We start from the raw sequence: 23,403 nt of genomic DNA on the forward strand, positions 1-23,403 counted from the left end.
TATGATGTGGGACTCTGAGGAGATGGATTTACACGCTGATGAAGAGGAACTTTTGCTCCTCTTGGCTCTCCATGAGCCTCTAGAGCTTGTCTCTTTGTGAGCCCTGGAGGGAAGCCTCTTTGGAGGGAAGCCTACGCTATCCTGTTGCTGCTGCTTTTGAGTGGGCTCCTATCTTTAGTAACCACAGGATGTTTGTTTTCTCTAGGATTCTGGCTAAATGCATGAAGATAAATAATGCAATCTGACCCTCAAGGTTCTATTATTATGTATGCAAAAAGGAAAACACTTATTAAAAAGAAAAAACATGCATATTGTTTGGGGAGGTGAAATGGTCACAGGGAGCAAAGAGGCCCTGTCTTTAGCTAGCATTTAACCTCCAGCAGGCATCTTCAGGGCTCTAATTTTAGTAACTGTAGCACAGGTTTGCAGAGTTCTTGCTGCTTATCTCATCTCAAAACCACCTGTGTTTCAGAAGTTTTCAGAGCCACTGATTCAATCTGCTTCCAAATAGAAAGAAGATTTAAAATTAATTTTATATCTGTAGTTCTTGGCTTAGGATGAAAGGGAGAGAGAGTAAAATGAAGGTTTTTAGTCTGTAAGAGAGAAACTCACTTTGGGTCAATAAACAGGCCTTGCAGTGCCTTGCAATCCTCCAGTAGAATAAGGAGCAAGAGAATAAAAGCCTTGAAATTTGAGATTGGTCAAGAAAGAAAAGAAAGGGTTTCATCTTTAAATTGTATGTTTTCATAGGCATAAACCGATGTTCATTAAAATAAGTTTTCTGGCAAAAACAAAACAAAGCAAAAACTCATAAAATCCTAAATGATTTAAAAATTTCAGGCAAAAATCATGTCTCATAAATGAGCAGTGATCTACTTGTTAAATGTTTTTATTTCATTTGGCTACATGTTAAGTAAAAGGATAAGAATAAGTCACTGTGTAAATACTTAAGAAGACAGATGACTCATAATTTAAAATAAATAACAATTATCCAGACATATTCCTTTTTATATTCTCTAGGTCCATTAATATTGCTCAACCCTGGTCAAAAAATTCAAATTATCTTTAAAAATAAAGCCTCAAGACCGTATTCTATTCATGCTCATGGAGTGAAAACAAATAATTCCACTGTTGTTCCAACTCAGCCAGGTAATTACTCTGGGAGAAAAAAAAAATCCCCAAAGCTTTTATGCAGGACTACGAGGCTAATGTTCTTTTAAATATATGGGTGCAGTTCCAGATGAGAGAGACCAGTGGACTAGTAAGATGGGCCTGAAGAAACATTTGGCGGGGAAGTTCCTTCTGCAAGTCAAGTTTACTTCCAGATTGGGGCACCATGAGCAGAACTGTGAAGTGAAGGTTTGGTCTTCAGGGACCACCTCCCCAGTGTATCAATTTATCCTCTAGATCCACCCTCCCTTCCACCTCTTTACCTATCCAGCTGCCAGGTATTCTTATACTATATTTAATCTCTCCAACTAAGGTGCTAAAGTAGGAGTTGAGTACAAGATGCAATATGTGAGAAAGTAGGGGAGGATTGAGCCAATAAGAGGAAATGATGGACCCCATATATTAACATTTCCATGAAATGGAATCACTGCTACACAGCATGCCGTTCAACATAAATAACTCAGAAGAACATTAATATTTTTTAATAAAAAATGCCCATTAAGCAGACTCTGATATGAGGATTTGTGTGTAGATAGTGCTCTTGGAATCAGCTAATATGGAAAGAATGAGAAATGAGTAGGATTGGACAAGGAGTGAGGTTGAGCAGAGATGCAGCCTCAACAGAAGTCACAGCCAACCCCGCTCTGAAGATAGGGTGACCCTCAGCTGTCCTAAGCTGGAGTGAGAGAGCTGGGCTGTTATGTCCCTGCAGCAGTCATTAGATGCAATCTTGAGCGAGGTGGCTTTCTTCAGCCAAGTCTCTCTCTAAAGCGGGCTACACCTGCTGGAGTGAAATGTTCTTCATTCTTGATTGCGGATCTAGGGGTGGCATCAGAATGTCCACTATAGTTGCTCACCAAAACAAGTAGTTTTGGAAATTAAGAGTATCAATGAAAGCCAAATTCAGAAAGAAAAGATTTGTAAAGCAGAGGGACTGATGATAGACTTTGATGGTGGGCGAAATATTTCTTTTTGTTTTTAAAAACAGTCTTATGGTCTGTTGAGTCTTGTATTAAGGGAGTTTGCAAGTCAGCCCTCTGTTCTGATTAGTTAGGAAAGGATCTACTACATGCATTCCACAAACACTTCTGACTACTCTACCTGCTATATGCCAGGCATTGTGTGGTGTACTGGAAGGCAAGGGTTAGTGCTAAGTAGATTGTTACAGATTTGGGAGCTGGGGGTAGGGTTGGTTAATGTCACAGGACCATAACTCCCATGGAGCTTTGGAAGTGGGAGACACAGGATTATGGTGGGAAGGGAGCAAAAGAATTTTACTGCAAGAATATAGAATTAAGATCCAATGGGACTAATATGCACAGCCTTGAGGGCAGGGAGGAGGTACATGTGATCCACACATTGGAAGGTTCAGAACTGGGATTCAAGGCTTTGTCACATTGAGTAATTGCCACATTGACTAAGATCAGAAAGCAAGAAGTGAAACCAGAAGTGAAAGCTAGGACTATGCTGCCTACTATTTTTATAGCTTTAGTGTTTGCTCATCGTCTGGTTCTCCGTAAAGAAGTCTGATTTTAAAAGCTCTATTTAAATACACTTCATTTGTCTATTTCAGGAGAGATTCAAATATATAATTGGCAGATACCTGATAGAACTGGTCCTACCTCACTGGACTTTGAATGCATACCTTGGTTTTACTATTCAACTGTATCTGTGGCTAAGGTAAAGTTTAAATCAAATAAGAGTTCTTATCCTATCTCCTCCTAGAAATTATAATGGAAGAAAGAAGGTGTTTATCATTGTTCTTAAAAATCTTAGTTCTGTGTAAACTTTCCATTAAGTAACTTAACTACTGTTCAGCTTTTATTCCTACATGGGTCTGCATTTTTCAAAAGCAAAATAAATTATTACATTATGATTACTTAAGTTTATAATTCTTTGCATAATCTCACTGTGAATTGAAAAATATAACTAATTATACAATAATAGACTATACTTTGTTCCACTGAATAGTATTTGAATTACAGAAAACAACATACTGTAAAGAATTTTAAAATTCAGTTGGATGTGGTGGCTGATGTCTATACAAAAAGTTTTAAAATTAGCCAGGCGCAGTGGCACATGCTGTAGTCCTAGCAATGGGAGGCTGAGATAGGAGGATCGCGTGAGTCCAGGAGTTCAAGATTATGCTGAGCTATGGTCACACTATTACCTAGGTAACACAGCAAGACTCGGTCTCTAAACAATAATAATAATAGTAACAATAGTAATAATAAATGAAGAATGGTATAATTCTATGATTAATAAGAAATGAATATATACATATTGTGTGTGTGTGTGTAGGGGGTGTATGTGTGTGTTTATATTTAAAACCCTCAACTATAGGGTTCAAGTTTGTTTGCACTAAAAAAAAAAACAGTGCAAGCGTTCTGTTTGAACTCTTATCTTGGCCCACTCTGCCTGAAACAAGAATCCACACAGAGATTTAATTCAAAAACAAAATGAAGACTCTCAACTAAAAGTTGCTGCAGGGGCAAAAGCACAAAGGTGAAAGGACTAACTCCTTTAGACTTCCTGCCAACCAACTTCAATGCCAGGAATTCTAATTAAAACCAAAATTCTTTTTTTATTAAAATGTCAAAAATAGAGCTAAATCCACTGAAAAATGTATCTAAAATCCCTTTCAGAGGTCTGTTGTTCTCTTTAGACTTCAACTCTAATGAATGAGGTTACAATTTTTCTTCAATCAAGCATTGAGCACGTCAAACATTTTGTTCCTAAATCTCAGAATCCTGATAATTAAAAACCCAGGATCTGACCTCATTAAAAAGTAAAACTTGAATCTACCTCTTTTATTTTGTGAGGGAAAATGTTAGTTGTGGCCACAGTGAATGATCTTGCTTTGCCTCCTCAGGACCTTTACAGTGGACTGGTAGGCCCTCTGATTGTATGCCGCAAAGACATCAACCCCAACATAGTTCACCGTGTTCTTCACTTCATGGTTTTCGATGAGAATGAATCCTGGTACTTTGAAGACAATATCAACACCTATGCTTCAGAGCCAAACAAAGTGGACAAGGAAGATGATACTTTTCAACTCAGCAACCACATGCATGGTAACATTCACTCACTGACTCACCAATGGTAACCCACAGGTTGCTCTGCATAAATGAAACAGATGAAAGGGCCTCACTCAGCACAGTTTATAGAATTCAACTACATAGGTCTGGTATAGATCATGTAGACCAGGGATCGGCAAATTTTTTCTGCAAGGGCTAGATAGTAAAGAAGTTAGGCTTGCAGGCCACATGGTCTCTGTCATAAGCCATACTCTACTCTGCCACTGTAGAACGAAAGTAGTCATAGACAATAGGAAAGCAAATGAAAGTGACTGAGAACCAAAAACTTCATTTATGGATGCTGAAATTTTTATCTCATATACCATGTCAAGAAATAATATTATTTACCTTTTTTTCCAACAATTTAGAAATTTTAAAACCATTCTTAGCTCATGGGCTGCAGTAACAGAGGCAGTGTGTTGGGCCTTGCCCATATGCCACAGACTGCTGACTTAGCCAGCACAGCAAATGCTCATGCTTTCTAGAGCTATGCAGACAATGTAAAACCAGGAACATCAGCTGTCATTTCAGGAAGGCCTTACTATCATAATTTTCTAAGTATTTTGCCTGGATGAACACAGGGAGAGGTGGGGCTTGGAGCAAACCAAAGTGAACATGGCCCCACCCACCCTTCCATCACATTACCTTCACAGGCAGAAGTTTTGAAAACTTCATACTCATCAGCCAAAATTATTTTATAGGTTGACTGTGACTAGATGCATCTAGGTACACCTAGATGACCTCCCCCCATCTAGAATCACAGTAACAAGACAATTATTCCAATAGAAAGCACATAAACAATCTCACTTACTTTCTTAGCCAGGGAAACTTCTGGTCTTCAGCCGCTCAGCTGAGGGGGCTCAGAGATATGACTGGGTAAAAGATCCTTAACTAAGGCAAATTCAAATATAGTAATTTCCCACTTCTAAGGTTTCTTTTTTCTTTTTTAGAAATATATGTAAATTTAAAGTTAATTCAAGGGTGACATCCATTTTACCAATAGTCTTTTTAATAAGTGTCATAGAGGGCACAAAACACCTTGCAAGGCCCTAAAGAGATACAAAGGCCCATAATATTGGTCATCTGCCCTCATGTTGTTTACAGTCTAAGAGACGCCAGACTTGCGACAATCCAAGGAGTATGACGCGGGGTGGGATGCTGTCATGGGAATTTAAACACAGTGCAGTGCTTTAAATCCTTATTTGGAAGATTTGGAAAGCCTTCATGATAGGGAAGAGACATTCAAGTTGATTTTTTAAGGTTGCATAGGAGTCTGTCCACTTAGAAAAGGAGGGAAATGACATTCTGGGTAGATGGAAGAATGTGATCTAAGTCACATAGCGCTTGGGAAGAAAGAGCCAACAGAATTGTGGAAGACCTCAAACACCTTGTTAAGAATTTAGACTTAATCTAAACCAGAGTTTCTTAACTTCCTGACCTTTTAGGTTAAATAACTCTTTGTTGTATGGAGTTATCCAGTGCATTGTAGATGTTTATCAGCATCTATATCCTCCACCTACTAGATGCCAGTAGCATCTCCCTACAAGTTATGACAACCAAAAATATTTCTAGGCATTGCCAAATGTCTCCTGTGGAACAAAATCACTTCCTGTAGAGAACCACTGTACTAAAGCACCAAGTATACTGAGCTAGGGATTGGTGGGGATAGATTTTAGGAATAACTCTGGCACTCGTCTGGGCACTTGTACTCCAAGTATATGGCCCAAGGACCAGCAGCATGAGCATCATTTGGGAGCTTGCTAGAAATACAGAATTTCAGGCTTCACAGACCTAAGTCAGAATCTGAATTTTAACAAAATCCCCAGACCATATTCACATTAAAGTGTGAGAAGCACTAGTCTAGAGCAGTGTCTTCTAGTTTCTTCTATTACATCCCTCCATCAGCTGAAAGCATTAGAGTTTAGCCTCCATAGATATATTAGTTATAGATTATATACTTGCACCACTGTACCAATGCATTTTATACATTTTAAAGATGCACACAAAATAGCAAAGTAAAAAGAGGATATGTGTGTGTGTATGTGTGTGTATATATGAGTGTGTGTGTGTATGTGTGTGCGTGTGTGTGTATGTGTGTATATATAATCTTCATATTTTATTTACATTACCCTTTGGAGACCACACCTATAGAGGATAAGAGGGGGCCCAGACCTCACAAATGGCCATTCCAGACATACAAGTGGCAGATCACAGAGGTTTGACTTAGGGCAGTTAAATAAGAATGCATGCTCTTAATATTTTTCTTTGTTTTTTATGGAGACAGGGTCTCACTATGTTGCCCAGGCTGTTCTTGAACTCCTGAACTCAAGTGATCCTCTTGCCTCAGCCTCCCAAAGTGCTAAGATTAAAAGCATGAGCCACCATGCTTGGCCATTCCTGATATTCTAAGTCTCTTGTGATAATTTTAAATACACAATTCACCAATATAAGTATGCTTAGCTGTGAAATAGTCAAATTCAACCCGATTGTGTTAACACAAAGTCAGTGCCTCAATTCCTTGGGCAAAATAAACTCCTTAGAATTAGACACATCCATGAATGGATGTCTTGGTCACATTTAACAGCTTCCTCAGGCTGGGTTTAAGATCCCCATTGCTTCTGAAAACATCCATGATATTTTCTATAAGGATGATTATGCTTTCTTAAGTGGTTATTTTTTAAAAGCCCACATTATTTTAAATCCTTGTTGAATATAATAAACTGTGCCTTTCCCTGCCACTCACAGCAATTAATGGAAGACTGTTTGGAAATAACCAAGGTCTAACATTTCACGTTGGGGATGTAGTCAATTGGTATCTGATTGGCATGGGAAATGAAGCTGACGTGCACACAGTTCACTTGCATGGCCATAGCTATGAATACAAGGTAAGAGCCTTTAACGGGTCCATATACTGTGAGGCCTTGTAAACCAGTTATGGGGTAGTATGGATAACAGGGCTGGAAAGAAAATGACCAAGTCAGAAATTTGATCCATATCATCTATATCAGGTACAAGAAAATAATTATAATTTAGCTCTTTATATCCCATGGACACTTGATAAATGCTGACCAAAGAATGAAATGACGACCAAAGAAAGAGATTCTCACTCTAATCTAGTTAGTTAATAGATAAATAAGACTTTTATAGTCATTTCTAGTTTTTCACTTTCTATCCCAACTTAAAAATTTTTTTTATGCCCTCAGTAACATAAAGAAAAATACTCTGAATGCTCATATGCATTTTGCCACATTAGCTTTCTCTTCTATGTTTTTTTCTGAATGCAATTCAAAGTACGTTGCAAACCTTATGACTCTTTACCCCTAAATACTGAATCATCCCTAAGAATAAGGACAGTCTCCACCCCAACTACAATAAAATGATCACACCCCCAAATTAACATTAATTCAATAATATAGTCTAATGTACAATCCATTCAAATATCCCAAGTTGTCCTAAAAATGTTCCGTATAGCTGTTTTTTTGTTTGTTTGCTTTTAAAATCTAGGACCTGATCAAGATGCATACATAGCATTTGGTTGCCATTGCCATACCGTTCCTAAAATCTGAAGAGATCCCCTTGCCTTTTAAGAAAATTCCTCCCTCATAACATTTCATTTTTGAAGGGTCCAGGCCAGTTGTTTTGTAGAATGTTCCATATTCTGCATTGGCCTGATAGTTTCCTCATGATTGGATCCATGTTTAACAAATTTGCCAAGAACACCACAAAGGTGATGTTGTATGCTCCCCATGCATCGCATCAAGAGGTACATGATGGCAATAGGTCCTCATATTGCTGAGGCTAAGTTTAAGAACTTGATTAAGGTGATTCTGAGAATATAGGAATAAAAACCATATCAAAGTGATTTTCCTGTTCTCTCTCACTCAAAATCAGTTACACAGAAGACTTCTTTGATCTCTGGTCACAAATAAGTGTGTGGAGATTTCTCTCCCTCTGCAACCAATCAATCAGTTCTGCATTGGACACCAGCTAGGTGTCCTCCAATTCAATTTTGACACTATCTACCTGGATACAGCATCAGATCCCACAGGTTCTACAAGGCTGCCCCCACTTCCAATGCCAATCATAAGCTCCAGGTTGTTTTCATATGCTTCTGTGCAGCAGGCTATAAATTGGGATTCCTATGACCCATCCTTGAATTCAATTAATTCCCTAGAATGACTTACAGAATGATGGGAAATACTTGCTTGCATTTACTGGTTTATCAAAAAGGATATTAGAAAGTGTATTAATGAATACCAGGTGAAGAGATGCTAGGGTAGGGTATGGGAGGAGCACATGGAACTTCTATCCCCTCTCCAGGCAAGCTACCCTCCAGGAACCACATGTTTGGCTATCTGGAGCCTCTCTGTCCATTTGGGTTTTTATGGAGGCTTCATTACATAGGCATGATTGATTAGATGATTGCCCATTGGTGATTAACTTAACCTTCAGCCTCTCTTCCCTCCCCAGAGGTTAGGGGATGCGGCTGAATGTCCCAATCCTCTAATCCTGCCCTGGTCTTTCTGGTGACCAATCCTCACTGTAAACCAAAAATAAAATTCTAAGCCCTCCAAACAATTGAAAAATTGAATGAAATTCTAAGTATCCTCTAGACCAAGTGCATTCCTAAGTTAACCTGAAGAACTAATTCAGGCCATGATGGGAAGTGAGGGTTGGATATGCCTCATTATACTCTCCACCCTTTGGAATTCATTCTTAGCTGACCAGCATTAACATTAAAATGAAGACCTTAAGACTGAAAGAACAGACTCTTTGTAGTAATAAGATACCAACATGACAGTTAGCAGGCCCTAAATTAGGAAATCAAAGTATTTTACTCCAAAATATATTTCTTTGATATTTTTTGAAACAGCCCTGCAAATCTAACTGTTATGGGGAAAATCTGCATTCTGCAGAGAATCCTCTTCCCTTTCCAGGTCTTTTTCCTGATCCAGGAGAGAATGAACTTACAAGAGTCTGGTACTTTTTTTTTTTTTTTTTTTTTTTTTTTGAGATGAAGTCTCGCTCTGTCGCCCAGGCTGGAGTGCAGTGGCATGATCTCGGCTCACTGAAAGCTCTGCCTCTCAGGTTCATGCCATTCTCCTGCCTCAGCCTCCTGAATAGCTGGGACTACAAGTGCCTGCCACTACGCCTGTCTAATTTTTTTGTATTTTTAGTAGAGACGGGGTTTCACTGTGTTAGCCAGGATGGTCTCGATCTCCTGACCTCATGATCTGCCCACCTTCGCCTCCCAAAGTGCTGGGATTACAGGCATGAGCCACCATGCCCGACTGGTTTGGAATGAATTTCTTAAAATGGATCTCTAATTTGATAATGCTGTGGTCTGAGTGACTGTTGTGGTTTTAATTATTTTTGCATTTGCTAAGGAGTATTTTACTTCTGATTATGTGATCAATTTTAGAGTTAAGTACCATGTGGTGATGAGAAGAATGTATATTCTTTTCTTTTTGTGTGGAGAGTTCTGTAGATATCTGTCAGGTCTGCTTGATCCAGAGCTGAGTTCAGGTTCTGAATATCTTTGTTAAGTTTCTGTCTTGATGGTCTGTCTAATATTGTTAGGAGGGGGTGTTAAAGTCTTCCACTATTATTGTGTGGAAGTCTAAGTCTTTTTGTAGGTCTCTGAGAACTTGCATGATGAATCTGGGTGCTCTGTATTGGGCACATATATATTTAGGATAGTTAGTGCTTCTTGTTGAATTGAACCTTTTACCATTATGTAATCCCCTTCTTTGTCTTGTTTTATTTTTGTTGGTTTAAAGTCTGTTTTGTCAGAAACTAGGATTGCTTTTTCTGTTTTCCATTTGCTTGCTAAATTTGCCTCCATCCTTTTATCTCAAGCCTATGGGTGTCACTGCATGTGAGATGGGTCTCTTGAAGACAGCATACAGATGGGTCTTGGTTTTTTATCCAGCTTGCTAGTCTGTGTCTCTTAACTGGGCCATTCAGCCCATTTACATTTAAGATTAGTGTGTGAATTTGATCCTGTCATCATAATGCTAGCTGGTTATTTTGCAGACTTGTTTATGTGGCTGTTTCATAAACCACTATATGGTTGCTTCATAGTGTCACTGGTCTCTGTACTTCACTGTGGTTTTATAGTGGCTGGTAATGGTTTTGTCTTTCCATATTTAATGCTTCCTTCTGGAGCTCTTGCAAAGCAGGGTGGTGGTGACAAGTTCCTTCTGTATTTGCTTGTCTGAAAAGAATCTTATTTTTCCTTCACTTACGAAGAAGCTTAGTTTGGCCAGATATGAAATTCTGGGTTGGAAATTCTTTTCTTTAAGAATGTTGAATATTGGCCCCCTATCTCTTCTGGCTTATAGGGTTTCCACTGAGAAGTCCACTGTTAGTCTCATGGGCTTCCCTTTGTAGGTGTCCTGGCCTTTCTCTCTGGCTGCCCTTAACATTTTTTCTTTCATTTCAATCTTGGAGAATTTGATGATTTTGTGTGTTGGGTTGATCTTCTCATGGAGTATCTTACTGGGGTTCTCTGTATTTCCAGAATTTGAAACTTGGCCTGTCTTACTAGGTTGGGGAAGTTCTGTATGATAGCCTGAAGAATGTTTTCCAATTTGGTTCCATTCTCCCCATCTCTTTCAGGTACCCCAATCAGTCATAGGTTCAGTCTTTTTATATAATCCCATATTTCTCAAAAGTTTTATTCATTCCTTTTTATTCTTTTTTCTCTCTTCTTGTCTGCCTGTCTTATTTCAGAAAGATACTCTTCAAGCTCTGAGATTCTTTCCTCCATTTGGTCTATTGTACTATTGTTACTTGTGATTGCATTGTGAAGTTCTCGTGTTGTTTTTCAGCTCCATCAGGTCAGTTATGTTCCTCTCTAAACTGGCTATTCTGTTTATCAGCTCCAGTATTGTTTTATCATGATTCTTAGTTTCTTTGCATTGGGTTACAAGATGGACCTTTAGCTCAGTGAAGTTTGTTATTACCCACCTTCTGAAGCCTACTTTTGTCAATTCAGCCAACTCAGCCTCAGTCCAGTTCTGTGCCCTTTTTGGAGAGGTGTTGTGGTCATTTGGAGTAGAAGAGGCACTCTGGCTTTTTGAGTGTTCAGCATCTTCACGTTGATTTTTTTCTCATCTTTGTGGGCTTATTTACCTTTGATCTTTGAGGTTGCTGACCCTTGAATGAGGCTTTTAAGGGGTCTTGTGTCATTGTTGTTTTCTCTTTGTTCTCTTTGTTTATTTTTAACAGTCAGGCCACTTTTCCATAGGGCTGCTGTGGTTTGCCGGGAGTCTGCTCCAGACCCTAGTTGTCTTGGTTTTTCCTGTACCTGGAGGTATCAACAGTGAAGACTGCAAAACAGCAAAGATGGCAGCCTGATACTTCCTCTGGAAGCTCCATCCCAGAGGGGTACTAACATGTTGCTCGCCCGAATGCTCTTGTAGGAGGTGTCTGGAGACCCCTGTTGGGACGTCTTGCCCAGTCATGAGGAACAGGTTCAGGGATTTGCTTAAAGCAGCAGTCTGGCTGCTTTTTGGTAGGGCAGGAGTGCTGCATTGCTGGGGACCCTTCCTGGACTCTTCAGAGCCAGCAGGGTGGAATGGCTGAGTCAACTGAACTGCAGAGATGGCAGCTGCCCATTTCCCTGGGAGTTCTGTCTCAGGGAGAGGTCAGAGTTCTGTCTGTATAACCCTGGCTGAAACCAGTTGCTGAAACCCCTGCAGGGAGGCCTCGCCCAGTAGGAGGAATGGATCAGGGTTCCACTTAAAGAAGCAGTTTGGCCATGCATGATCTGGCACAGTGACTGTGCTATGTTGTAGGAGACCCCTCCTCATCCGGATTGCCTGGGCTTTCCAGAGTTGGCAGGCTGAAACAGCTGAGTTGACTGAACCACAGAGATGGTGGTTGTCCTTCCCCCTAGGAATTCTATGCTGTCCCAGGCAATTTCCAACCTGTTGCCATTGGCTGCCTGGAATTCCAAGCCAGTGGGTCTTAACTTGTGAGGTGCCATGGAATTGGGGCTTGCAGAACAATGCTGCTTGGCTCCTTGGATTCAGCCCCCTTTCTAGGGGAATGTATGGATGGATCTCCTGACTTGCCAGGATTCCTGGGGCCGGAGTATATAAAACTTCTGGGTCTCTGTGTGTGACTCCACGGCTGCTCTGCTGAGTCCATACAGTTTTGTGTATGGGGCCAAGGCCCTGGTGGCATGGGCTCATGAGGGGATCTCCTAATCCTCAGGTTGCAAAGATCCATGGGAGAAGCATGGTTTCCTGGGTGGTGTCACACAACCACTTACCACTTTCTTTAGCTGGGGTTGGGAGTTCCTTTGGCTCCATGCCACTCCCACATGCCATGGAGCCAAAGGGCTATCGCCACACCCTGCTTTTCTTCATTCTCCATGGATCCGAGTGGTTTGCCTAGTCAGTCCCAATGCAAGAACCTGAAAATTTCAGTTGAAGTTGCTGAATTCACTTGCTTCTTTCATTCCTCTCCACGAGTGCTGCAGACCACAGCTGCTTCTAATCGGCCATCTTGGCCCCTCCCCCATACTTCTTTACAATTGTTATCACGGCCACTTTTGACTCATCATTTCTTTATGATAATTATTTTAAATTTTATCCTTCCTCTTTCAGTTTCCAAGTTCGTATCATTCATTAATGTTTACTTAAAGAGCTTTTTATTTCTTCATCCTAATTCCTTATATAAACATTAATGTATAATTTAGGATCAATTATATTCTCTGTGTTTCACACCTTAGACATTTAATCCAACCACTAGGCATTAGTACAGTTCACATTTTCCACACAGATAAAAGTTTCAGATAAAGCTTTCCTGAATTCCCTATGTATCATGTTAATAGCTTCTTTAATGCAGTGTCTATTGTACAAATAAATTAGATAAGCAAGCACCTCTTGGTTTGCACAAAGCCTTATTGGTGTGCTGCTTTATTTCCCACCATTTAATGAACAAATTTATTCCTCTTAAATTTATTTTTGGCATAAAAACTCTTTATTATGGAGAATTTTATATAATAAACAGAATAATGTAACAAACCCCTAATACCCAAATCTAATCACCATGAACTCACTACACTTTCATCTACACTCCCCAGTTTTTTTAAAGCAAAAGCCTACATATTAGGATTACTCATTTCATAAGTGTTTATATTAAAGACTTTTAAAATTGGGCCAAAAGAGGGCCGGGTGTGGTGGCTCACGCCTGTAATCCCAGCACTTTGGGAGGCCAAGGTGGGCAGATCACAAGGTCAGGATATCGAGACCATCCTGGCTAACACGGTGAAACCCCATTCTACTAAAAATACAAAAAATTAGTCGGGCATGGTGGCAGGTGCTTGTAGTCCCAGCTACTTGGGAGGCTGAGGCAGGAGAATCACTTGAACCCAGGAGGTGGAGGTTGCAGTGAGCCAAGATCATGCTGCTGCACTCTAGCCTGGGCAATAGAGTGAGATGCTGTCAAAAAAAAAAAAAAAAAAAAAAAAAAAAAATTGGGCCAAAAGAGATATTTAAAATCTGGTCATCATGTTTTACAGATTATCTGATTTTGTCAAATATAATAGTTCAGTCCAGCAAATGCCTCTAACATGCCTAGAACCGTGCTAAGTGTTGCATGGAGCTGAAAGGAAATCAGAATTGTTTTTCAGGGACAATTGCAGGGAAATTATATGAAGCATTAACAAAATAAGGAACTTTCCTACAAGCAGGAAGTGATAGAAGTTGGATGTAAACCCTGGCTCTCACTCTAGAGTCTGAACTCTTTAGTGCTTCACAAAACTACCTCCCTTAAGTATAATCCTATTTATACCACAGAGCCTAGTATCACTGGCTCTCCACTTTAACCACTCACTCTAAACCCATTGCAGGATATATCTAGCCTCCCACCTTGAGGCAGAATGCTATCACACCAGCATCTATGCAGACACTGGGCTCTAATCCCTGAAACTCCCAGGGCAGTGAAGCAGCCCTTTGTGGTTACTAACCGAGTTCTGGGACAAGCCAGCCAGTCACAGCTTGTTCCCTAAAGCTACAGTCTTCTTGGGTGCCAGGGCTCTAAGAATATTTTCCCCATTTACTGGAGCTTTGGACATTGTCAATTTGTAGTTAAATTTTTTTTTCATACTGTTCTCTACATTTTTCTGATATCCAAAAAGTGTATCCTAAGTCATCTGTATTATTTTCACTTTAGTTGCAAAATTAATGTTCCTAAGTAACCATGGCTTGAGCTCCAACTTTGCATCCAGTAAGAAACAGCTCAGTCTTCCTCCTGTCTGCCTTCTGATATCTGCAGGGAGTCTTGAGAGCTTAAATGTCTTCTATTCACCCCAACTCTAACTTCCTGCTTCTGCTCATCTCCCTTGCCTCTCAACTCCTGTGGCTGGTATTTTTTCATATCTGTGTGCAATTCCAAACATGGAGCACATCCCATTTCCTTTGGTACTCTTAAGCAACCACAACATCAACGTCATCGTGAGTCACAGACTTTTAGTGAAAGAGTGGGGATAAATGAAGTTTTTTTTTCAGTGCTACATAATGAAAGCACTTACCATTTGACATTAGATGCCCCACCCCCAATTACCCTTTCACCAGCATCACTGAGAGCCTCTAGCTCATTTGCCTTTCACGCTCACCCTCAGGACTTGTTTTTATCACATTTTTCCTCTCTAGACTCTCTGGCATCCCTTCTCTCCTCAAAGTATTCAGAATTCTTGAGCTGCAGTTCCCCAACCCACCCCTACCACCATCCTCCAGATACTTCCCATTTTATTTTGTAGAGCAATTCACCTTCCTTTTAGTCTCTTCCAATCCATCTGGACTAGGGCCTAGGACTTCATCTCTAAAACTCTAAGCAGCCTATAGAGATAGTTTCCTAAACATTGGGTTCTCTGCTTAGGAGAGAAATTAGCTAAAAAGTGCCCTCAGCCCTCAGCCCTCAGCCCTCAGCTCCAATCTCCAGAAGGCAGACTTGGTTGCAGATGCCAAGGGAGCTCCTCTTCCCTTCTCCTCCCTTTCCCCTTCTCTTTCCTGTAACAATGAGTTTTTCTGATTAGCTGCATCTCAAGAAATGACAATCCTTCACATCAACATGTTATGTCACATCTACATAACATCTTGAGTTAGAAATATGTCAGTTAGAACCTTTGGGATTTGAGACTAGAAGTTCTCTGAAATCTAGAGTGCTCAGTGGTGTGAGACATTGGCAAGTTTCTAACACCAGTACTAATTACAGGTACCCTTGTAGAGTGAAACATTTTCTTTGCGTTCTACCTAACACTGGAATATTCTGGGACTTACTTCTCCAAAGCCTCAAGTGTACTCAGAGAAGAGGACAAAATAGCTTTAATAGCTTAATCCTTCCCTTCCCTTCCCTTCTCTTCCCTTCCCTTCCCTTCCCTTCCCTTCTCTTCCCTTCCTTTCCTTTGCTTTCCCTTTTCTCTTCCCTTTTTTTCTCCCTCCCCTCTCCTCCCCTCCCCTCCCTTCTCTTGGCTTCCACTCCCTTCTCTTGCCCTCCACTCCCTTCCCTTCCCCTTCCCTTTCTTTTTCCTTTTCAGATGGCATCTTGCTCTGTCACCCAGGCTGGAATACTGGAGTGCAGTGGCATGATCATAGTTTACTGCAGCCTTGAACTGGACTCAAGCAATCCTTCCACCTCAGCTTCCCAGGTAGCTGGGACTATGGGCATGCACCACCGCCTGGCTAATTTTTAAAATATATATTTTTTTAGAGATGAGGAGCTTGCTATGTTGCTCAGGCTGGTCTTGAACTCCTGAGCTCAAATCATCCTCCCCTGCCGCCCCAGCTTCCCAAGTGATGGATTACAGACATAAGCCACCGTGCCCAGCCCAGCACCTAATGCTTTCTAATTGTCACCTAATTAGGTATATCAGAATTTGGGAATTATAGCAAGTGGTAAAGTGACATCTTTTAGAAGCCATGTAATGGTGTTTAATCTCCTTGTGAAGGATTGGGGAGTGTATCGATCTGATGTTTATGACCTTCCTCCTGGGGTCTATCGAACTGTAAAAATGTATCCAAGAGATGCTGGAACCTGGTTATTTCATTGCCATGTTTTTGAGCACATTGGTGGTGGAATGGAAAGCACTTACACTGTACTTGAAAAAAAAGGTAAGATCCATTGGCTAAATTAATTAGAAGTGATATTTAAACAAATGCAGTATTTCTATAAGGATATTATAAATGCATTGTACAGTCACATAATTTGATGTGTCACTCATTCATTCAAAGATTACTATTTGGAGATGACCAAGATACTCTAGTTTTATTTTCTTCGTAAAACTCAGATAACTTTTCATGATCTGATAAAAGATACTCTAGAGTTAAATGTAATTTCCAGATTCACATAAGATATACATACAAGGTATAAACAGACAATTCATAGAAGATCAAAAACAAATATCTTTTGAACCTATAAAAATATCCAAACTTGCCAATAATCAAATCACTTCAAAATCACATTTAAGCAACAATAAAATACCTTTTTGAGTATATTTTGGCAAATATTTATCTATTTTTAATGATAGCATCAATAACAGTGCAGTGAGATAGGGTGCATTGCATATACTTTGGTGGATGAGTAAATTGGTTCTGCAGATCTTGCAGGAACCTAAATCATGATCCCCATATTTTGACTCAGTATTTCCACCTGGCATTTGATCTCAGAAAATTATCAACAATGAAGAAAAATATGTATCACCACATTATTTTATGCTAATGGAAAACTGAAAACAAGCAAATGATATACGTAATGTGTGTAAAAATTGCAACATATCATCTAAAATATCCAACTTTAAAAATTATGTCTTAAAAATTTTAATCAGTAAATGCTTATAATACCATATTGGGTGGCAAAAAAAGCAATCTACAAAATAGTATCTGAAATATATATATGAAGACTGAATAGAAATTTAGTGAGATATTACTGATGACTCTCTCTAGGTAGTGAAATTATTAGTGAGATTTATTAAGAAAATAATAAGATATATATTAAGAAATAATATATCTCACTAATAATCTGTTTCTTCCAAGGTTTCTGTAAAGTTTAAGTTACTTTCAAAATTAGGAAAACAGTTTCTCAGAATCTTCTCTCAATATCAGGACTACATTTGTCAACAAAACCAAAAACTGATTAGCCACCAATATAATTTTTATCTACAACATCCTATTAATGTCAATAATATCATTATTGATACAATTCTAATAATCATTACCTTTATTCCTATCAGTGTTCATGCACATTCTTAGTAAAAGAGACTTTGGTGTGCTGTCCATGAAATAAATCCCCCATTGCTAACACTCTTTCTTTGGGAAAGTAGATTTTGCATTTCAAAGAATATGAAGTCAAGTTTGATTGGATTTATAGGTCATCTGTTCCCACAGAAGGGTGATATTGATGTTGCTATTAACTTAGTAAGTAAACTTTTTGGGGCAAAAGTGATGGTAATCAAAAAAAAAAAAAAAGTGATGGTAATCATTTGAAGGATGTTCCTAAGACTAATATATATTTTGTATTTATTCCTTAAATGTATGTAATCATTTTGGTTTAGTATTTTAACTTAGAACTGCATGCTATTATATAATATTATCTATTTTTGAAACTTCCTTTTCTACAGCATAAATATTTGATATGATATGAATATTGACAAGCTTACAAACCAAGGTAAAACTGCCAAAGTAGGAAAACTCCAGGGACAAAGGAGTCTGGGAGGAACCAGCTAAAGACTTTCATGACAATGTGCCAGGAAAAGTAGTTTGAAATAAAAGTTTTCTTAGTAAGTTTTGTGTGAGAGCTGCTTCTTGTTTTCATAAATTGACCCTGAAGTGGTGTCTGCATTGTCTTGTGAGTGATGTAATAAGGTTTTAACCAATGCAATGGGGGTAGGTAGGAGAGACAAAGAGAGCAAGAGCAAAGTCTTGCTCATTTATAAAATGTACCAAACGTATGCAACCCAAGACTTTACCCTAGACTGCAACATTTGTAAACCTTTAAAAAATTAAATTCTCATAGCATGTGTAAGCATTTAAATCAATCTTTGAAATGTAAATCTATATATTATATTGTTCCTTAGGATTGGAAGATGATAGATTACAGAAAATATAATTTTCAGTTTTCCAGAACAAAAAAAAAAGGGGGTGGGGTGGGGAGACTCAAGTTCTGAGCTCATATCTGGCAGTACTAACCAGTTAGGATGTGTTCTATAAGCAACAGAAAACCCAGCTAAGAGATGATTATCAGTGCTGTTTGTCTTACATAATAAAAAAGTTTGGAGATAAGTGGCTGCTAGGATTGGTTTAGCAATTTTTTAAGACAGAATCTCACTCTGTTGCCCAAGCTGGAGTGCAGTGGCATGATATTGCCTCGTTGTAACCTCCACCTTCCTGGTTCAAGCAATTCTCCTGCCTCAGTCTCCCCAGTAGCTGGAACTACAGGCGTGCACCACCACACCTGGCTAATTTTTGTATTTTTAGTAGAGACAGGGTTTCACCTTGTTGGCCAGGCTGGTCTTAAACTCCTGGCCTCAAGTGATCCACTCGCCTCAGCCTCCCAAAGTGCTGGGATTACAGGCATGAGCCACTGCACCCAGCCTGGTTTAGCAATTTGATGATATGAGGGCCAGTGTCTTTAATTCCCTTGGCCTTTTCCTCATAATTGTTGCCTCACGGTTGCAAAATGGTTGCTGCAGCTCCAGATATTACATCCACATTGAAGGCAGAGAAGATGGAAAAAGGGGGAGCATCAGTCACATCTGAGGAGACACCAGCCAATTTCTGCCTTTGTCTTATTGGTCAAAACCATTATTAGCTGGCTACTCCTAACTGCAGAGGAGACTGGAAAAGAATTTTGTAGCCTCTATCATGAAAGGAACCAAGGGAGACTGGGTTAGAAATGTCTTGTGGGTTGGCTAACAGCCTTTACTTTAGACAATAAGTAAGAATACTTGAAATCAGAGCTTGGTTAAACAAAAGAGTTCATGTTTTTACTTTCTAGCTTCTTAGCTGTGTAGGCAGTACATGAAAACCTGGAGTGTAATCAAGCAAATTCCTGATATTGTATCATTTCACTCCAAAATACTCCACTATGTATCTCCAGCATAAAAGAACTTTAAAAAAGTAATATAGTGGCTGGGTGTGGTGACTCACGCCTGTAACCCCAGCACTTTGGGAGGCCGAGGCAGGCGGATCATGAGGTCAAGAGATGGAGATTATCCTGGCCAACATGGTGAAATCCTGTCTCTACTAAAAATACAAAAATTAGCCAGGCATGGTGGCACATGACTGTAGTCCCAGCTACTGGGGAGGCTGAGGCAGGAGAATCACTTGAGCCCAGGAGGCAGAGGTTGCAGTGACCTGACATCACACCACTGCACTCCAGTCTGGCAACAGAGCGAGACTCTGTCTCAAAAAAAAAAAAAAAAAAACGTAATATAGTAATAATGCTATTATAAAATCAGACAAAATTAGCAGTAATACCTCATTATTTGATATTAAAACTATTAAGAACTTATGAAATATGGATGCAATTAACTCCCTCCATAGAAACATTCAAGTCTGAGACTTTCAAAGGTGCTGATAAAACCAGAACATTCTTTAAGAAACTGCAAAAGATATTGCCCAAATTTCACCAAGAATAATGTTTAATTAACTCATTCATTCATTCATTTAAGAACACAGTTCCAAACTTTGACTTATCAGGTGGACGAAGTATGATTTAGTAAATGGAGTTGAATGGAAGGGTAGTAATCTGTATGAATTCTTAACAGAAGAGAGTCAAAGACTAAGAATGTGTCAGTGGAATGTGTCACCTGCACAGCTGTTGGAAGGTGCTCTTATTCTAATAATGAGTACCCAGTATTTAGACAGAAATCATGTTAATTTTTAAAATGTCAAAGAAAAAAGGAAAGAAACATGCTTTAAGAGTATCTTCCCTTTTGTGAACGAGATCATGTCCTCTGCAGGGACACGGATGGACCTGGAAGCCATTATCCTCAGCAAACTAACGCAGGAGTAGAAAAACAAACACTGCATGCTCTCACTTATAAGTGGGAGCTGAACAATGAGAACACATGGACACAGGGAGGGGAACATCACACACTGGGGCCTGTCGGGGGTTGGGGTGAGGGGGAGGGTGAGCATTGGGAAAAATAGCTAATGCATATGGGCTTAATACCTAGATGATGGATTGAAAGGTGCAGCAAACCACCATGACACACATTTACCTATGTAACAAACCTGCACATCCTGCACATGTACTCCAGAACTTAAAATATAAATTAAAATTAATTTACAAAATTAATTACAAAATTAATTTCTAAAAAAGAATACTTACCCTTTTGCTCAAACTCTATACTTGGGAAGGAAACTGTGTTCCATAATACAATTTTCTGAGTGAATCTATAAACAAGGACAGAATGCCCCTAAATTGAAAAAAAAACACAATAATTTAAATGATATAAATTATGGCTATTATGCTTTATTATACTTTAATTTTACATGAATTATTTAACTTTATTAATGAATAATGATTTATTCTCCAAGGTATTCACAATCAATCAGCCCCTTTAAACCCAGTCACCTTTAAGTAAACTGACAAAATGAAGGTTTGGAATCTACCATGTGACGACATCAACCCAGGCAAACTCCTTCTAGAGTGCAGACAGACTGGGGAGCCCGGCCTGGAGCTGCTCCGGCGCTTTCCCACATGACCCTCTATAGTGTGCTGTGTCTTCTGCTTCCAGGGGAGCCACGAGTAGCGGTAAGCTTTTCTCTCAATGGCATTGGCCTCTCAGAATTGTCACTCAGTCACCTTTTGTAAATTAAGACCCGGACACAAATCAGTGTTAAGAGCTATGCAGTGTATATAACCCTCACATGGGGTCAAAGCAAGAGAAAATGGGCCAGGGGTGTTATGAGAGGAGAGCATTTCAAGAAAGTCATGCAATCAATTTCTGTGTAGTCAAAGTAGTGAATTAAGTTATTCCTTTAAAAAGGGTTGTTTTTTAATCTTTTTAAAACTTATAATTATATTATTGTGGTTCTATTTCACTTTTGATAAATCACATGCTTTGATTTCTATAACAGTCAAGGTAGTGAGAGAACAAGAATGAAGGATTCAGCTAAATTCTTATGCTGTTTTTTTAAAGTCTCTTTCCCATAGTACTACTGTATGTTAAGGCTTTCTGTATGTTAGAGTCTGGGCTTTCTCTCTTCCCTTGCCTGGGACCATTTTACATCCCAGGAGGTGACGACTAGGGCCATGACCCCATTAATGTGCAGCCAAAGGGGGATGGTGACATGACTGAAGACCTATCTGACAGATCATTTTCAAAATAGTCATGACCTGACTGATAGGGGAGAATAGTATCAGCAATGCTCACACTGTGCTAGGGCAAGTCAGTGTACTCATTAGCAAAGTCTGTACGTGACCACACTCACCTCTAAAATTCCAGAGTTACACAATTTCCTGTGAAAAAGAAAGCAGCATGGTTATCTGTCCAATTGGTCATAGTCAGAATGACCTGCTATTTTGTACTTAGAGTCTCCAGCTGTCACAAAGTGAAGGACAGTTCTCGATGGTTTCCTAATAATTCTGTTGGCATGGAGTAGAGGTTAAGAGCCAGTTCTCAAGGGTCAGCAAAAAATGGAACTAGAAGGTATATACAGGAATAGTGGCAGTAAAGAGAGATTGCATCCTGCCAGACAGAAATAAACAGAGGGGATATTCTCTAAAGAAGGCAGCTTCCTTGACGTTAGCCATCCACAGTCTCAGAATCGTGATTGCCAAATGCAGGTAGGATTCACCCAGTCCAGAAATCCTTAAGATGACAAAAAAAAAAAAAAAAAAAAAGAAAAGAAAATGTGGAAAATGATTAAAACTTCTGCTACATAACTGTGCTCAGGTTACTAAGCTGTTAACTTAGACATACACTAGTTGTTTATAACGAAGATATACCCTGGGATTCTGAGGTAAAAACCTTTTGACAAGCACAGCGAAGAGGACACGCTGTTTCGCAGTCTAGAGTCCTCTCTTTCTTGCAACGCTCTAAGTTTCCTAGGCTGCTTCTGGTGCCCCTCTGCTCCTTCTTGTCTCACCCCAGTCTGTGCTGTTGTGGTGCATTTCTTGAGTGCAGAAAACTCTCAACTGCAACATTATCCAAAGTTCATTTTAAAGTACTGTCTCTGGAATCACTGTAATGAAGTTTGCAGTGCAAAATGACTCTGCCAATGGCTGAGCTTAATAGCTCCCAGGGGCTTCTCCCTCCTATTTGTATTTATTTATTTATTTATTTATTTATTTATTTATTTATTTATTTATTATTTGTTTAGTTTTTTGAGACAAAGTCTTGTTCTGGCGCCCAGGCTAGAGTGTAGTGGCGTGATCTAGGCTCACCACAAGTTCCACCTTCCGGGTTCACACCATTCTCCTGCCTCAGCCTTCGGAGTAGCTGGGACTACAGGCGCCCACCGCCACGCCCGGCTAAGTTTTTTTCTCTTTTTTTTTCTTGGTATTTTTAGTAGAGACGGGGTTTCACCGTGTTAGCCAGGATGGTCTCCATCTCCTGATCTCGTGATCTGCCTGCCTCGGCCTCCCAAAGTGCTTGGATTAGAGGCGTGAGCCACCGCGCCCGCCCCTCTCCCTCCTGTTTAAATAGTCCTAAGGCTCAGAGAATTCTCCCCACTTCCTGTCACATGCCATTTGATGACAAGAGTAATTACCACAAAACAGAATAGAAATATGGACTGCATGACCTTTTTTGCGTTACACCATTAAATGTTCACAAGGGCACTGGTCACAGTGTTACTGTTTAACCATTTCATTTCACCACCAATATGAGGGGTGTGCTATGCATGCATTCTGGAACCTTCAGCAACTATTTGAACAGGTTTGTTTGTTGGATGGTTGGTTGGTACAATTTGCTGAAACAAGTGACTTTGGGCATGGTTACTGTGCTCTGATCAACATCTTTCCATCCACAGGATTGGGGTGGAGTTTGCGCACTGAGTGAAAAATGAAACGCAAATGGCTGGGACAGTTGCTGGTTCACATCGTGGCTTCATGCCAATTAGAAAAAACACTGTCTCCCTTCCCCATGCTCTGGGGAGGATAAACGGCTGAAAGATGCCCCCTATCTGTGTGAACC

The 23,403-nt window shown here is 39.7% G+C and overlaps 1 protein-coding gene across 1 annotated transcript in view; it reads left to right on the top strand.

Annotated features, from left to right (window-relative positions):
- The window catches only part of LOC104657103 (ceruloplasmin-like), a 45,517-nt gene extending 27,514 nt beyond the window's left edge, over positions 1-18,003 (top strand). The window contains exons 14-19 of the mRNA XM_030939287.1: positions 1,021-1,149; positions 2,744-2,850; positions 4,043-4,244; positions 6,993-7,132; positions 16,210-16,372; positions 17,878-18,003. Of these exons, the coding sequence (XP_030795147.1) occupies positions 1,021-1,149; positions 2,744-2,850; positions 4,043-4,244; positions 6,993-7,132; positions 16,210-16,372; positions 17,878-17,882 (746 nt within the window). The 3' untranslated portion in view covers positions 17,883-18,003. The remainder of the gene's footprint in view (positions 1-1,020; positions 1,150-2,743; positions 2,851-4,042; positions 4,245-6,992; positions 7,133-16,209; positions 16,373-17,877) is intronic.
- Positions 18,004-23,403: the final 5,400 nt, after the last annotated feature.

This window comes from Rhinopithecus roxellana, chromosome 1 (genome assembly GCF_007565055.1).
Source record: "Rhinopithecus roxellana isolate Shanxi Qingling chromosome 1, ASM756505v1, whole genome shotgun sequence".
Taxonomy (NCBI): domain Eukaryota; kingdom Metazoa; phylum Chordata; class Mammalia; order Primates; family Cercopithecidae; genus Rhinopithecus; species Rhinopithecus roxellana.